Below are 17,208 nucleotides of genomic sequence, written 5' to 3'. Positions count from 1 at the left end.
TGTTGCAAATGGAATTAACCTGGGAGGTCAAACAAGGAAAAAGATTACACAATAAATGGGAGAACGTGAGGGGTGTCACGCAATTGAAGGACCTTGGAGTGAATGCCTGAAGGTTGCAGGGTAGGTGGTTAAGACGACAAATGGAATCCTTTCATTTATTAGCTGAGGTATAGAATATCAGAGGGAGGTTATGCTGAAATTATATAAAACATTAGTTACACCACTACTCGAGTAGTGTGTGCTGCTCTGGTCACCTCATTACGGAAAGGATGTAATTGCAATAGAGAGGCTACAGAGAAGATTTATGAGAATGCTGCCACCCAGGACTGGGAGAGGATGGAAAGGCTGAGCTTGTTCACTATGGATCAGAGGAGATTTGATTGGGATGTACAAAACTGAAGGGCCCGGATAGTGTGGATGGGCAGGACCTAGCAGAGAGGTCAGTGAGTTGGAGGCAGAGGATTGGAGGGGGGGCTGTGGGGGTCTGGAACACTGTCTGCTTTGAAAGGCTGGTAGGGACAGAAACCCTCAACTCATCTAAAAGGGGTCTGGATATGCCCCCAAAGTGTAACCTGCAGAGCTATGGACCAAATGTAAATGAGAATCGATTGAGTGCCTTGTTTTTCAGCTGGCAGGACATGATATGCCAAGTGGCGTCTTTCTGTGCTGTAAATGTTTTGTAATCCTGTCTCTCTACTGAGTGGAGAAAACTAATAGCGTAATGGAATGAAAAGGGCTCCCTGCTATGTAAAGGAAAAGGAAACAGTTTATAATGTGTCTTGCCTTGTCGAGGAGCTGTATGCCTAGATAGAATTTTAAAAAAATTGTTTGTTTTTGTACCACAATGTTAGAGTTTAGTTAACATTCTAACTTCAGTCCGACGTGGGTCCCACTCCATACTTTTGAATGCTGGATCCTCCGAAACACATCAACGTGTTATTAAAGAACAACACAGCACGGGAAACAGGCCCTTCGGCCCAACAAGCCCGTGCTGCCATTTTAACAATGTGCTTTTCCTCTTCCACCCTTGACCCATGTCTATGCTTATGGCACCCACATTGGAAGCCAGATTGAGGGGAGAATAATTTAGGGACAATTTGTTACACCAATCAGCCTAAAAGCACATCTTTGGGGTGTGGGAGGAAACCCACGCAAGCACAGGGAGAATGTGCAAACTCCCACAGACACTGGCCCACACCCATGTAACTGCACAGCAAACCCTGATAGTCACTGAGCTGTCGTGTTGTCCATCTGCTGGTCCAGTTTAAGCGTACACAAACGACACGAAGTACTAGGCTACTCTCAACATCCAAGAGTAGCCCACGCGTAACCCACCGTGTGTATGCCCCTCGTTAGACAACAAGGTGGACTGACGCACCTGTAGAGTAAAAGAGAAAAACATCAACACATGTAACAGTTGATTTCCAGGAATGTCCCGAGGCTCTGATCCTTATTTAAAACAGTCTCCTATAACCCTCCATCCCTATTTCGCTCATGTGTCTATCTAAGTACACCTTAAACAAGTCCAGCGTGCCTGCCTCCTCCACCTTACTTGGCAGTGCATTCCGTACCCCCATGACCCTCTGTGTGAAAAACCTCCCTCTAGCATCCAACTTATACCTTGCCCCCCTCACCCTAAGCCCGTGGCCCCTCGTGATATTTGTCTCCAATCTAGGAAAAAGCCTGCCACTGTTTATCTATACCCTTCATTATTTTATACACCTCGATTAGATCCCCCCTCAATCTCTGTCTTTCTAAGGAAAACAGCCCCAGTTTACCCAATCTTTCCTCATAACCCAGTCCTTCCATACCAGGCAGCATGCTGGTAAACTCCTCTGCACACTCTCCTGGGTCTCCACGTCTTTCCGGTAGTAAGGCGACCAGAACTGGACGCAGTACTCCAAATGCGGTCTAACCAACATTCTATACAACTGCAGCATTAGACGCCAGCTCTTGTACTCTATACCCCTTCCTATAAAGGCTAGCACACAAGCTGGATGCAGTTTTTCCTTACACTTCAGAACAATGCGCCACGCGAAGCACTTCATGATATTTCAGAGATGCGATGAGGTGCAATATACCTGTTTTTAATGGCATTGTACTAATGGGGCATCTCATTATTGATTCCTGTTATTGGGAATAAATAAATCAAGTGCCACAAACGCGGTCAACTGTATTTCTAATTGAAGGAACCACTTGAGTGTTATTGCTTGTATTTTTTGAGAAACGGCATTGTGATGTGATGTAGCGAATACTCAATGTAACGTCTACCTTTTGAAGACCTGATTCCATTGGTGTTTTTCCAACCTTTCCCAATCCTGGGTGGCAGTGTTCTCATAAATCTTCTCTGTAGCCTTACTACTGCAATTACATCCTTTCTGTAATGAGGTGACCAGAGCCACGCGCACTATTCACGTTGTGGTGTAACTAATGTTTTATATAATTTCAGTATAACTCCCCTATTCTGATATTCTATACCTCAGCTAATAAATGAAAGGATCCCATTTGTCTTCTTAACCACTTACCCTGCAACCTTGTGAATGCACTAAACTGAGTTTATTCTTCCTTTAGAAATAAGTGCTGCACATAAATATTTTTGGATAAATGTGCTGTCACTGAAGTTTTAGCAATTTGAATAAGGAGATAGTGTGGGTGTTCAAAAAGTTATAGACCTGCTCTGTATCAACCTCTTCACTGTGTGGAGGATACCTTTACATTTTGTCAACTGGAAAAGAAATTTATGTGAGGGGAGTGGAAAGAACTGGGGGTTTTAATTGCACTGGCCAACCAACCAGTCATTCAGTTCTTGTGACCATTCCCTAAAAAATTGAGACATTTATGAAACTGTTACTAAAAATGTTAGGGAGTTTACAGAATATTGCCCCAAGTTAGGAAACTTGGCTCTGCCAACTTTGGATGCCAGAAACTCCCTGCCATGTCACTGTTCTATAATTTCATTAGCCTAGCATTAAAGATGTTCCCCAGGTTTCATCTGTTCTATTGACAGACCTTTTCCATCATAAAGGGATTGTTGTTTTCCAAGCAAACCCCATACTGGAATGCGTGAGAAAACTGGATTATAGTCTCAGGCAGTAGTTGGAATTGTTAAGAACTACTTTCCTGTAATGCACACATTTGTACTTTCTGTATCTAAGACCTTCATACCTTCTGTGTCCACTTTAGGTGCCTGGAGCTAAAAACTGAGCTGCTTTTAGCTCCAGGCACCTAAAGTGGCCAATAGACATAGAAACATTACAGCGCAGTACAGGCCCTTCAGCCCTCAATGGTGTGCCAAGCTATGTCCGAACCCAAGATCAAGCTATCCCTTCCCTATAATTCTGGAGTGCTCCATGTGCCTATCCAATAACCGTTTGAAAGTTCCTGAAGTGTCCGACTCCAGTATCACAGCAGGCAGTCTGTTTCACACCCCAACCACTCTGTGAGAAAAGAATCTACCTCGGACATCCCCCCTATATCTCCCACCATGAACCTTATAGTTACGCCCCCTAGTAACAGCTACATCCACCCAAGGAAATAGTCTCTGAATGTCCACTCTATCTATCCCCCTCATCATCTTATAAACCTGGATTAAGTCACCACTCATCCTCCTCCGCTCCAAAGAGAAAAGCCCCAGCTCCCTCAACTTTTCCTCATAAGACCTACCCTCCAAACCAGGCAGCATCCTGGTAAATCTCCTCTGCACTCTCTCCAATGCTTCCATATCCTCCTTATGAGGTGACAAGAACTGAACACAATATTCCAAATGTGGTCTCACCAAAGTCCAGTATAGTTGCAGCATAACCCCTGTTAATAAATGGTAACACACTATAAGCCTTCTTCATGGCTCTATCCACTGGAGTGGCAACCTTCAGAGATCTGTGGATATGAACCCCAAGATCTCTCTGTTCCTCCATGTTCCTTAGAACCCTGCCGTTGACACTGTAATCTGCATTCAAGTTTGTCCTATCAAAATGGATCACCTCACGTTTATCAGGGTTAAACTCCATCTGCCACTTTTTGGCCCAGCTCTGCATCCTATCGATGTCTCTTTGCAGCCTGCAAGAGCCCTTCATCTCATCCACTACTCCACCAATCTTCGTGTCATTAGCAAATTTACCAACCCACCCTTCAGCCCCTTCTAAGTCATTGATTAAAAATCACAAAAAGCAGAGGATCCAGCACTGATCCCTGTGGTACACTGCTGGTAACTGGCCTCCAGCCTGAAAATTTTCCCTCCACCACCACCCTCTGTCTTCTATGATAAGGCCAGATACTTATCCAACTGGCCAAATTTCCTTCTATCCCACACCTTATCATCTTCATGAGACTTGGTGTACCTTATCAAACGTCTTACTAAAATCCATGTATACGACGTCAACAGCTCTACCTTCGTCCACACACTTAGTTACCTCCTCAGAGAATTCAATCAAATCTGAGAGGCAGGAATTACCCTTCACGAAACCGTGCTGCCTATCCCGGATTAAACTGCATCTTTCCAAATGGTCGTAAATCCTATCTCTCAGGACCCTTTCCATTAACTTACTGACCACTGAAGTAAGACTAACTGGCCTATAATTACCAGGGTCATTCCTATTTCCTTTCTTGAAAAGAGGAACAACATTTGCCACTCCAGTCCTCTGGCACGATCCCTGTTGACAGTGAAGACCTAAAGATCAAAGCTAAAGGCTCTGCCATCTCATCCCTTGTCTCCCAAAGTACCTTCAGATGTATCCCATCTGGCCCAGGGGACTTATCCACCCTCAGGTTTTTCAAAATTGCTAATACATCTTCCCTCAGAACAGCTACCTCCTCCATCCCATCAGCCCGTATCACACACTCCTCAAAAACATGGCCCTTCTTAGTGAACACTGAAGAAAAGTATTCATTCAATGCCTCATCTATCTCTTCTGACTCCGTGTACAAGTTCCCACTACTATCCTTGACTGGCCCTAACCTTACCCTGACCATTCTTTTATTCCTCACAAGAGTAAAGAGCCTTGGGGTTTTCCTTGATCTGACCCACCAAGGACTTCTTATGTGCAGTCCCAACTCTCTCAAGCTCTTTTTTTAAACTCATTCCTAACTACCTTGTAACCCTTGCATGGGGAACAAAGCCATTAATATAAATTGTAAACAGTTGAGGCCACAGTGCTGATGATTGTGACATACTGCCTGTCACAATTTCCCAACTAGAAGACCAGTTTATACCAGTTTTCAACTTGGGTGAATATGTTATCCCTGACGCCATGAGCTTTTAGTTCCTGTGGGAAGGGGGATGTGCAAGACCCCTAGCCAAGCCCTGCACCAGGTGGGTCCGGTGCCCAGAGCTGCCCGCAGTGTGGTTCAATCAGAGCTTTAGCAGCAATGTTGGCAGAGCAGCCTCTATCTGCAGGTCACTGGGCAATGTCTGCAGTATTATTAATCAGAAACAGCATTATTGGTGTTTAGGGAGTTCAATGGAGTTTACGAGGATTTAGGTGATTAATAGGGATTAATGGTTAGTGATTATGAATGGGTGTTAAGGTTAGTAATGGGGGGGGTTAGGGTTAGTGATGGGGGTTTATAGGGTTAGATAGTAATGGGGATTGATTAATGTGGTATTTGGGGTTAGTTATGGGGGTTTAGGGTTAGTTATGGGGTTTAATGGGGATTAATGAGGGGTAATGATGGGGATTTGGGTGAATGGTGATTGGTTGTTCCCGTGTTTCAAAATTATCCAGAAATATCCAATCAAATGGCTAGCGGCACAAAGCAACCAATCAGAAACTCGGGATCAAAAGCTCGGACTGGATCCAAAGCAGCCAATCCGCAACGACCTTTCAGCCAATAGGTCGGCCTGCAGCGTCTGCCCAATCAGAAGCGAGATCCCGCTGACGGTTCGGCCAATCAGAGACGGCGGAAGGGCGAGGCACGTGGGGAGCTGGGCCCAATGGGAGGCGGTGGGGCGGCGCAGGCGCGGTGCGGGCGGGTCAGTCAGTCAGTAGGAGCGGCGATGGCGGCAGGAGAGGGAGAGAGTGCGGGAGGCGGCCTGCTGGTGAGAGCGGGGGTATTCTCATATAGTAATATATATATATACCTGTATAAACCCCCCCACACAGAGAGAGAGAGAGGGGGGATAATATATAAACATCCCCCCTCAGAGAGAGACCGCCCCGGGGGGGGTAATAACCCCCTCCCCTGGGAGAGAGCGGGACGCGGCCTGCTGCTGCTGAGAGATAATCATATAGTCCAATTTATACCTGTGTAAAAACCCCCTCAGAAAATAATAACCCAGCTCCCAGCGAGAGAGAGAGAGATTGCCCTGGGGTGGGGGGAGAAATAACCCCCCCGCGGGAGGTGGCCTGCTGATGAGAGATAATCATGCAGTAATATATATATATATCTATAAAAATCCCCCCCTCCCTGCAGAGTGAGAGGGGATAATATATAAATACCACCCCCCCCCCCCACCCCAGAGAGCTCCTGAGGGGGTAATACCCCCCCCCCCTCCTCCCCGGGGGGGGGGGGGGAGCGTGGGAGGCGGCCTGGTGAGAGAGACGTAGTCGTATCTGTATAAAAACCCCCAGAGAGAGGGAGAGGGGATAATATATAAACACCTCCCAGAGAGAGACCGTCAGGGGAGAAAATAACCCTCCACCCGGCCCACCCCCTGGAGAGAGAGGGGTCAGCCTGCTGGAGACAGGAACATTATATAAATATATACCCCCTCCCACCCCGGAGAGAACCAGCGCCCAAAGAGAGACCACCCGGGGAGAGAGTTAACAGATATAAAACAAAATAAACCCCTCCCTCCTCCTAAGAGAGCATTAATATGTATAACAATATAACCCAAATCCCCCACCACCCTGGAGATAGTGTGGCAGGCAAACTGCTGGTGAGGGAGAGAGAAAAATATATCTATACATATACCCCTTGCAAACCCATCCCGCTTGTTTCTTGGGGATTGGGAGGGTTTTTCAGGTTGAACTGGGTTATTCAACCCCTGGGTGGGGCGAGGGCTCATATTCTGGCACTGGAACAAAGTTATAAACATTGAAAAACAAACAGCATGCCTCAGGGGCTGGATCTGAGCTTGGGGTGGGGAGAGAATCTGCTTTTGTTCTCCGCCTTGCCAAATCTTCCCTTTTTCCTTCTTACTGTGTCTCAGTAGTGGAAATCCAGCTCGAGATGGGGGTTGTGTAGAGCTAATGCTCTTCATGTTTGCCATTCTAGCCATGCTTTTGGTCAGGTATAGTAACCAGATGTTGCAGTAATGGCTGATTTCTAACTTGGAGAATTGAAAATACTTGTGGCATACCTAACTGTAAAATTAATTAGGCACCAATGTGATTATATCACACCTTTCATAATGTCTCCGTATCTTAGAGCTCTGTAGACTGGTTTGTTAGACCTGTACTGCTGTTAACCACACACGTGTGGCACTTGGACTGAGGGTTTTACCTTGACCAGTTAGATAAATGACCAGTTGACTTATTAAGTTTTTTCTTATCCTGAGCTGCCCTTCTGATCCCAAATCTTATCCACAAAGTCCACCTCCTTCCAGCCTGTGTGATATCACCTCAGTCTATTTGTTTGAATCCCTCACCCATGTTTTGGCACCCACCAAGAACAAGAGGGCACAGATTTAAAAGTAATTGGTGCAAAAGCAGCTTCTGTACAGCAAGTGGTCAGGGTCTGAAATACGTTGCCTGAGTGTGGTGGAGGCAGGTTCAATTGAAACAATCAACGGAGGATTAGATTGTCATCTGAAAAGGAAGAATGTACACTGTTACGGGGAGAAGGTCTGAGAATGGTACTCTGCGAATTACTTATTCGGAGAGCTAGTGCTGACGTGGGGCCGAATGGCCTCTTACTGCACTAACAATTCTGCCATTCAGAGTTGACTATTGCACGGCTCCCTGCAGAGTGTCTCCTCCATAAATTTGGGCTCATCCAGAACTTTGTCTTTGCAGTCTGGTTCTCATCAGGTCCTGTTCAAATTCTACTTGGGCTTTTCTGCTCAAGGGGAGATCCAGTCTATAACCACCTCCAGCAACTCTTCCTCCAATCCAGGCATCTGGACATCCCTGATTTTCTTGGTGCTTTTGAAATGTTGAGATGCTCTGTGAGACCTACCTCTGAGCGATCACTTGGTGAACTCTGTCCTATTCTGTCTGATAAAACCTGTGACGTGTTACTCACCATGTTAAAGCTGCTATATACGGCCAAATAGTTGTCAGTTCCGTGGTTTCGCAAAAATGTTTTTTTTTTAATCCATCAAAATTCTTTATTCCCAGAAGTGTTTTAAATTCTGGTGCCATGATTCATGATCTGAGTCAGCTGATTTCAAACATTGGAACTGGCTGCTGCTGAGACAGCTCTTACTGTGGGTGATTTGGTTCGATTTGTATTTCTGTTTGCAATAAGAAATGGATGATGCAGCCTCCTGATTGATAACATTAATACAAAGAGACTATGGTGATGTCATAAATAGCAGCAGAGCTGAGGCAATGTGATGGTTATCTCACAACTGGTGAGCATATTCCACAGTGTTACTGTGCAGAATATAGAAACACAGCAAATTTGCACACATTCCCCTAATGATTAGATATCATTTGATTCGGAACAAAACGGTGCATGTTGCAATAGTTTCTATACACGTTCAGTACTTTTTAAAGGATTGTTTTATTTTATACACTTGTATCTCCAGGACCGGCCAAATTTAAAGCTTTATCTTTAGTTAGTTTTAAACCATCACAAAGGGTTCTGTAATTGGACAATTTACCCAGCATTGCCCAGTGAGCAGTGCTGTTCCCACGAAGTGTCTGTTGCCAAAGTGATGTTCCCTAATTCTGTCACTCACTTGCAAAGCTTCTAGAATATTTCAGATGTGTTTTCTAATGTCTGGGTTTAGCTGCTGGTAAATTGAGAGTTTCACTATCATAGCCTTGAAGCCCAGAAAGCTAGTGATTTGGCCTGTATGTTTCGCAGTATTGCCTGATGTTTGTACCATACAATCAACAATTATGATGATTACTCAAAACATCAAATATTTGGTATTTTTTAATCACTGTACAACATTGCTTTGTACCTTTGGGATGAGCTAATGTTTTTGGATGAGTTGTGCACACTTTTTTTTATTAATAACTAGGAATATTAGTACCTCCCATTGGCTAGTGTCCTTGTTCCAAATGATGCAAAAATGATAATGACTTGTTGATTTTGTAGGCTGCAGAAACTGCCCAGCTTGAAGAGCATTTGGAGGGTTGGGGAGAAGTGATGCTTGCTGCAGATCGCATCTTGCGCTGGGAGAAGCCCTGGTTTCCTGCTATAATGATGCTTGTGGTGTCAGTGGTATTTTTGTAAGTATTAAAGAACAAGTTAGTTTTATATAACACCTCGAACATGGATTGCACAAAGATAGGTGCAATCAGATGAAAATGGACACTAAGCCATAGAGGAAGATATTGGTGGAGATGGTCAAAGGTTTGGTCAGAAAGGTCTTTATTGAGAGCGGTGAGAGTCAGAGGGGATTCAAGTTTGGAGCCTAGATTTCTGATGGAACGGCTGCCAATCATTGGCAGGAGGGTTTGCAGAATGTTCCATGGAAGTTCAGCCTCTGTTGAAGTGACCTGCAAGTTAATGTCCTGTAGAATTATGGAATTCCTGTTCATTTAGCCTGTTGGAACTAATCCCAGCATAAACCTTACAGCAATGTTACACATACCTACACAATCCGTGTTGTGTGAAGTATGGACAGGTAGAATTTTGTTTTAAATTTAAGCTTAAATGTACTCAGTTATCCAGATTTTAAATAAAAACCAAGGAGTTTATATTTTGGCCAGTTTTAGTCATGTTAGGCTTGGTTAGTGACGGGAAATTTATTAAAAATTTGTAGCATTTACAGTTGTAAGGAAGAGCTATCAGGAAGGTGCCGTTAATCGGTATGTTAGGTTGTACGGCAGCTACAGTTTGCCATGCATCTTCCTGTAGTACTCAGACATGAATAGTGAGCCATCGAATTATCTGTGTTTTGTTTCTGCAGATAGTCATCTCTCCATGTGTCTATTGCGGGGTAAAATTAGATAGTGTGAAATTTGTTTCCATGTTTGTGATAACGAGTTTCTTGGCTGGTTTCTCAGATCGATTCATTATGTTGAAGGCTGCAAATATCTGCAGTTAATAACCAGCTTTACAGGGCAACTTTAGAATGCCTTGTTCAAGTTTAGCAGCTTCCTATCCATGAAAAGGATGGGGATAATCTCTAGGAACAAGACAGTGGCTATTTTTCCCCCGTCTTTAATTATGATGGTTATGTAAAGTTAAATCCTATACAACAGATGAATGATGCTGGAAAATAGTGGCAGGTTAACAACACCCATACTCATTAATGTGGGACAGCAATTGTGATACAGTGCGATTCTCCAGAACTTGTTGCTCAATCCGTGTCACTGTGCTGTTTGCTTTGCACAGATCATAGAATCCCTACAGTGGGAAAGGAGGCCATTTGGCCCATCAAACCTGCACCGCTAACAGTCCCACCCAGGCCCTATCCCCTCAACCCCATGTATTTAATCCCTTTGACGCTGAGGATTAATTTAACTTGGCCAATCAACCTAACGTGCACATCTTTGGATGGCATCTCATTCTGAATGTCCCTGCTATTTTTAAGAACTTGCCAGATTTCTACATTGATTTTCCAATAAGCTATCAACAAAGTTATCGCTGGTGATTCAAACCCATTTCACATGCTAATTGTTACTGCAGTACCAATGAACCAACAGATGAGAATTCATTACAAGGAGCTCTCTTCGAGTTATTTGGAGTGCTGGAGGCAGGAGTGATCTATATACAACATAAACAGAAAATGCTGGAAAATCTCAGCAGGTCTGACAGCATCATTGGAGAGAGAGAAGAGAGCCAATGTTTTGTGCCTGGATGACCTGAAACGTTGGCTCTATTCTCTCACTACAGATGCTGTCAGTCCTGCTGCGATTTTCAGATTTCCAGCATCTGCACTATTTTGCCTTCATTAAATGTAGTCGGCCATTTAACTGTAAGGGTGGCACAGTGGTTAGCACTGCTGCTTCACACAGCTGCAGGGACCTGGGTTCGATTCTAGCCTTGGGTCATTCTGCAGAGTTTGTACATTCTCCCCATGTCTGCAAGGATATCTTCCAGGTGCTCTGGTTTCCACCCACAGTCCAAAGATGTGCAGGTTAGGTGCATTGGCCATGATAAATTGCCCCTTAATGTCCCGGGATGCATAGTTGAGAGGGTTTAGTGGGATAGGGTGGGATTGTTGTCAATGCAGACATGATGGGCTGAATGGCCTCATACACTGTAGAGATTCTATGATTCTACTTCAACTACTTTGAATGCAATCAGGAATATACTGTGCCATGTGAAAACTTACCATAGAGCTTTAGAATCCGGCTTCTGAATTTATTCTCTGTTTACCTAACATCTCAATACCTCACAATGAATAACGTTGAAAGTGCTGAGATTTATGTAGGTAAACATGGGTCAACTATTCTGCGCTGACATGAAAATACATGAGAAAAGATTTGTGGCCTATTTGGGGGGGGAAAACGGAGAAATTCCTTCGTGCAGCCATCAAACCAGGCTGGAGGAGATTACACAGACCCCATAGTGTCACAATAGAAACATCATCTTTGAGGGGCTGTGGCAAATGTTTGTGTATTCTATTATTTTCCAGCGGTTATAATAACTTTTTTGTTAGTCCTGGTTTCTCAGATTCACTTTAAACACCTGAAACCTGCCACTGTGACTGAACATTGAAACTGAGGCTTTGTCGAAACATCAATGCCATCAATAAATTCTCCACTCATCAGCAACATGTTGTGCTGAATTATTATATCATTCATTGCACCGTCTGCCACCTGATTAAATTAGAAGATATAAACTAAACATTAATTTCTGAAATGTGGTTTGCCTCCACAGACTGATCTACTGGTTGGATCCTTCAGTTCTGACTGGGGTTTCGTGCGCTATTATGATGATCTGTTTAGCAGATTATCTTGTTCCAACTATTGCTTCCAGGATGTTTGGATCTAACAAATGGTGAGAAGTTTATTTAAAACTTTTAATTAACCGGTGATGTTTCACTTAATCTGAATTCCATCATCCACCCTCTCTGCAAAAAAATAACTCTCCAACACAAACACCACTTGGACATCCATCCCAGCCCCCAGAAATATGTAAACCTAGCGGCCCCCTCCTCCTAACATGCATCACCTCAACAACCACCTACTCCCCAATCACCAAATACATGACAAAAGCAGACCACCCTGTTTTCCTTCGCTTCTCCTTGCCCCCCCCACCCACACACACACACACACACACACACACAAGAAAAAACCAACACGGATAATAATATATAAGAAGAAAAAGGCCCAGGAGGCAAGAAGACAACAAGCCACAGGATAAAGGCAAGGCACCACAGGGAGCAACAAGGGTTTGGACATGAGCCGAAAGGAAAGTGGCAGAGCACGAAGAAAAGGGGACATAAGAACATAAGAAATAGGAGCAGGAGTAGGCCATCTAGCCCTTTGAGCCTGTCCCGCCATTCAATAAGATCATGGCTGATCTGAAGTTCCACTTTCCTGTTTTCTCCCCATAACCCTTAATTCCCTTGTCCACCAGAAATCTATCCACCTGTGACTTAAATATGTTTAGCGAGGTAGCCTCCACCACTTCAACGGGAAGAGAATTCCAGAGATTCACCACCCTTTGAGTGAAGAAGTTCCTCCTCAACTCTGATCTAAACTGCTCCCCCCCAACCCCCCCTTATCTTGAGGCTGTATCCTCTAGTCCTGCTATCCTTTCTAAGTGGGAAGAGTGTCTCCACCTCTACCCTATCTATCCCCTTCATTATCTTATACGTCTCAATAAGATCCCCCCTCAGCCTTCTAAACTCCAACGAGTACAGACCCAGTCTATTTAGTCTCTCTTCGTAGGTTAACCCCCTCATCTCTGGTATCAGCCTATCCTTCCGCAAGTGCGGCAGCCAAAACTGCACACAGTACTCCAGTTGCAGCAAGACCTCCCTGGTCTTATATTCTATCCCCCTCGCTATAAAGGCCAACATTCCATTCGCCTTCTTGATCACCTGCAGACTGGGTTTTTGCGACTCATGCGTAAGAATCCCCAGGTCCCTCTGCACCGTAGCATGCTGCAGCTTTTTGCCTTTTAAATAATAATCCCTCCTACTGTATCCATGTCCTCTCTCCGTCCGACCCTGAAATCTCTGCTAAATAACTATGTTAATGCAGAAATCTCTCTCGCCTGTGGGGTGAGATTAGAATACAATCCAGAATGATGGTAACTCCCTGTTTAGAGATGGGCCATCTCCAGTCTTATGCTGGGGGGTTTCCGCAGGCAGAAATCCTTCAGGGCAGGGAGCTGAGTTGACGTCATAGTCCAGCCTGATATTATCTGTCCTCGCTGCACACTTTCCAGCAGGATTATTGGAGAGCAGTCCTGGGGTATGAACTGTGACTGATTTTTAAAAAGTTTTATTAGAAAATGGGAAAATCCATAATGGATGATTTTGGTATACACATATTTTGTTTAGAATATTCTAACTTCAAGTTAGATAAAAGAAAAGTGATACCTGTTTTTTTTTTAACCAAACCATGTTTCATGTCCAGGGACGCTGAGATGGTTTGTATTCTATCATCTTCACACCCAGGATTAGTTCAATCAGGACAGATTTAGAGTTGTATTTTTTGACTTGCTAATCGATCTGGCTGGTTTATGATGTAGTAATGTTTATAATTGTGGGCAGGAAATGCCATGGCTGATGTACCTTAATCCTGATATCAAAGTGGGGTTTGAGAAATCTGAAGTTTAAAAGAACTGATAAAATGAGGGGCTGATCTTTAATAAACTGTGTATTTATCAAGCTTTTTATAATAGCAAAGCAATTTTCTGTATATGGACATGGCTCAGTGGTTAGCAGTGCTAGGGACCCAGGTTCAATTCCCGACTTGGGTCACTGTCTGTCTGGAGTCTGCATGTTCCCCCCATGTCTGTGTGGGTTTCCTCCGGTTTCCTCCCACAGTCCAAAAAACACGCTGGTTAGGTGCATTGGCCATGCTAAACTTTCCCTCAGTGTAGCTGAACAAGCACTGGAGTGTGGTGACTGGAGGATTTTCACAGTAACTTCATTGCAATGTTAATGTAAACCTACTTGTGACACTAATAAATAAACTAAATTAACTATCTACTTGCTGCCTCTGGACTGCTTTTTGTTTCTATAACCACCTAAACTCAGAGGTAGTTTTTTAAAAGATATTAATTCGGAAGTTGTCGTGTCAATGTTTGTACAGTTGTGAAGTGTTCGGTTACTTTGGTTCAACAGGACTACAGAACAGCAACAGCGCTTTCATGAAATCTGCAGTAATCTGGTGAAGACCCAGCGAAGGATTGTGGGCTGGTGGCGCCGCCTGTTTGCTCTGAAGGAGGAGAAACCCAAAATGGTTTGTATTGATCCTCTTGTGAACTGTACTTTGCTGAAAAAGCTGGGTTAATTCCGGTTTTTTTGCATGCTTATTTTCTATTGGGGGTGGGCATTGTAAATCACCAGTGTGATTCCAGTGATTTTGAGTTTAAACTGGTGTGTTTTACGCATGCTCAGTGAAATCCTTCTCTCCATATTTATGAATAAAATATTTTGTATAGGAATTCAATAACCAATGACTAGGATTTAAACTGGGTACAAACTGTACAGTGATAACTGCCAAAAAAACCCCTCTTTTTGTTAAAACAATTTGTGTCATAAATTGCAAGTATTTTGACTTGATTCGCTTTTCCTCAACAGCATTTTGGATTTCCCACATCAAAAATTTAGCAAAATCCGAATAAAGCCTAGTTTAATGTGCAGTCCCGATGCTTTAACACACATAACAGGCTTGTCTGTCTGGCTGCTGCCATCACCCAGGATCATTACAGATCAACTTGCTGTAAAAGTTTTATTTTTCTGCCTGTAAGCCAATGATTACGGGCAGTTTCTATGATAGAAAAATGATAGCGGTTTTGGGAGGTTAACTTCTACATTCTTTATTCCAGTATTTCATGACTGTGGTCAGCTTTCTGTCCGTGGTGGCTTGGATTGGGCAGCAGGTTCACAATCTCTTTCTCACCTACTTGATTGGTAAGTTATCAAATGACTTTATAATTTGTCTTTGTTAAATTTGGAATCTGGGAGATTGACTCGAGGATAATTTTGAGATTTTTTTTTGGTACACTGGTATCACCTTGTCTAAGTCCAAAACTGGTTGCATTCTACAACACAACATTGAGCCCTTGAAGCGGATGTTGGATAGTCCCTAAGGCGAGACAGCCATGAACAAACACAGGCATTATTTAGATATCAGTACAGATCCTGGGTTTGAACCAGCATCATATTGTGAAATAATATCACTTGTGTTTGAAAGATCACTTCCTTAAATCAAGTCAGCAGCTCGTACGTAATCTGCAAGCAGCATTCACAAGCAGGCCTTCCGCCTCTAAGCTGAGGTTCTGGTTAGTCTATTTTAACTTAATGCAAAAGTTGAAAGGGCTGATTGCTGAGTTAGGAGAGTTCCCTGAGCTATCGTTTAGAACACAGTAAATATTTCCCGCATTGTCGTCATGTCCTGGGGGATAATGCTTTTGTCATTGATCTGCTCTGCCCACCTGTGCCTTGTGAAGGGAGATGGTTAAATTCTCTTGTTGGAGATGATTCTTGTCTGGCCCTAGTGCAGCTTGATGTCATTTGCCATTTCTCAGCCGTAGCCCAGATATTGTCCAGATTTTGCTGCATGTGGATGCAGACTGCATCAGTCTCAGAAGGAGCAAAGAGCGCTGAACATTTTGCAGTCATTGGTGGACAGCTCCCACTTTTGACCTAATGACAGAGGGAAGGTCATCAGGAAGAACTGATGATGTTTGGGTCGTGGAAACAATCCCGAGATTAGCTACAGTCCTAACTATAAACTGTAAGTGGCATCCGCAATACTGAGCAACCAGCCTTCTGCTCAGAGGAGCTGCAGGAGAACTGTACATTTTAATTAGGGCAGCAGCTTGGGCTTTAAATAGTTAGATCTGTATGACATTCACTCTAGGCTTGAAAACCCAAACCAGTTTCTGCTTGCAAGCTCCTTTGGGATTTAAGAGTGAGTTTTTTTTGTGAGGGAGCTTGTATTCCTGTTTGTTTTTAACCTGATAAAAATCTACTTTTTTGCTTACTTGGTCTTGTTTTATTTTGTCACCTCTAACCACATTAATGTAAGTTGTCAAATCGAAAAGACGATTCTTATCTGAATCTGTTCAGTTATTTGTGTCCTTCCCTTTCCGGGTGTAATCTAATTTCTGGTTGTTTTCAGTGAGTTTTATACTTATGCTGCCTGGTCTGAACCGGCATCGCCTGATCACGAAGTACGTGGGAATGGCCAAGCGAGAAATTAACAAACTACTGAAGCAAAAAGAGAAGAAAAATGAGTAACAAACCTGGATTTGTCAGCGTTAAAAATGATCTGATTACAGATGACCTTATTAGCAGCCTTGCTGAATCAGAAAAAGTATAAAACCCTTAGTATGTGCTCAGCTGTAATGTCTCAGTGTGAAGGGTAAGAAGGCAAAGTGTGTGTGCAGCAAACGGGCATATCATCTCAAAATAGTAATTAGGTTTTGGTTCTCATTACAAAGCTGGTGATGTGTTCCGCCCGATCAGGAATTGCTATATTTAGTTTTAAATACCTGCTCTCAACTGATATTTTTCCTCATTGTCTGTGGTTGTGGTTTGTTTTGAAGTAGTTTTTATTAAGCCATAACTGCACTGGAAGTTTAATTAGACATTATTCTGTAACATGGAATTATTGAAAGCTTGATGTCTGTGCAATCACCTGCTAGAGCATTCGTATCTAAGTGGATAGCAGTTGTCAGTATCAGAAACCGTATATCCTATATGACTACTGTGTACTTGTATGTTTGAAGTCACCTGTAAATAGGATTGTCTTTTGCGTTGTATAAATGTATTTGTGTATATTTGTGATGAATGTACATTTTAGTTGTTTTAACTGTAACCTCTGGAGGATTCTCACTAAATAAAGCACCAACTAGGTGGCGTTCACATGCAGTGGACTTAAATCAGCCTTAATTCATCTTTCAACAATCACCATCTAGTGTAAGTAATGACCCAAAACCAAATGGTATTGAACATTG

At 43.3% G+C, this 17,208-nt stretch overlaps 1 protein-coding gene across 1 annotated transcript; it reads left to right on the top strand.

Moving 5' to 3' along the window:
- The first annotated feature begins 5,949 nt into the window (after nucleotides 1-5,949).
- Nucleotides 5,950-17,136, top strand: arl6ip1 (ARL6 interacting reticulophagy regulator 1). The gene is made up of 6 exons (XM_080207047.1): nucleotides 5,950-6,034; nucleotides 9,208-9,341; nucleotides 11,944-12,063; nucleotides 14,366-14,483; nucleotides 15,073-15,157; nucleotides 16,371-17,136. The coding sequence occupies exons 1-6, from the start codon at nucleotides 5,993-5,995 to the stop codon at nucleotides 16,487-16,489; spliced, it is 618 nt and encodes a 205-aa protein (XP_080063173.1). The 5' UTR covers nucleotides 5,950-5,992; the 3' UTR covers nucleotides 16,490-17,136.
- Nucleotides 17,137-17,208: the final 72 nt, after the last annotated feature.

This window comes from Carcharhinus amblyrhynchos, chromosome 18 (genome assembly GCF_965287045.1).
Source record: "Carcharhinus amblyrhynchos chromosome 18, sCarAmb.v2.hapA, whole genome shotgun sequence".
Lineage (NCBI taxonomy): Eukaryota > Metazoa > Chordata > Chondrichthyes > Carcharhiniformes > Carcharhinidae > Carcharhinus > Carcharhinus amblyrhynchos.
The sequence above is the reverse complement of the archived record's forward strand: the minus strand, read 5'-3'. Positions and strand labels throughout refer to the sequence as shown.

Excerpts from the sequence above, each read along its gene's own strand:
- arl6ip1 (XM_080207047.1), top strand. The coding sequence starts at position 5,993 with ATGGCGGCAGGAGAGGGAGAGAGTGCGGGAGGCGGCCTGCTG. Across the intron at positions 6,035-9,207 it reads GTGCGGGAGGCGGCCTGCTG|GCTGCAGAAACTGCCCAGCT; the intron begins GTGAGAGCGGGG and ends TTGATTTTGTAG. Across the intron at positions 12,064-14,365 it reads ATGTTTGGATCTAACAAATG|GACTACAGAACAGCAACAGC; the intron begins GTGAGAAGTTTA and ends TTGGTTCAACAG.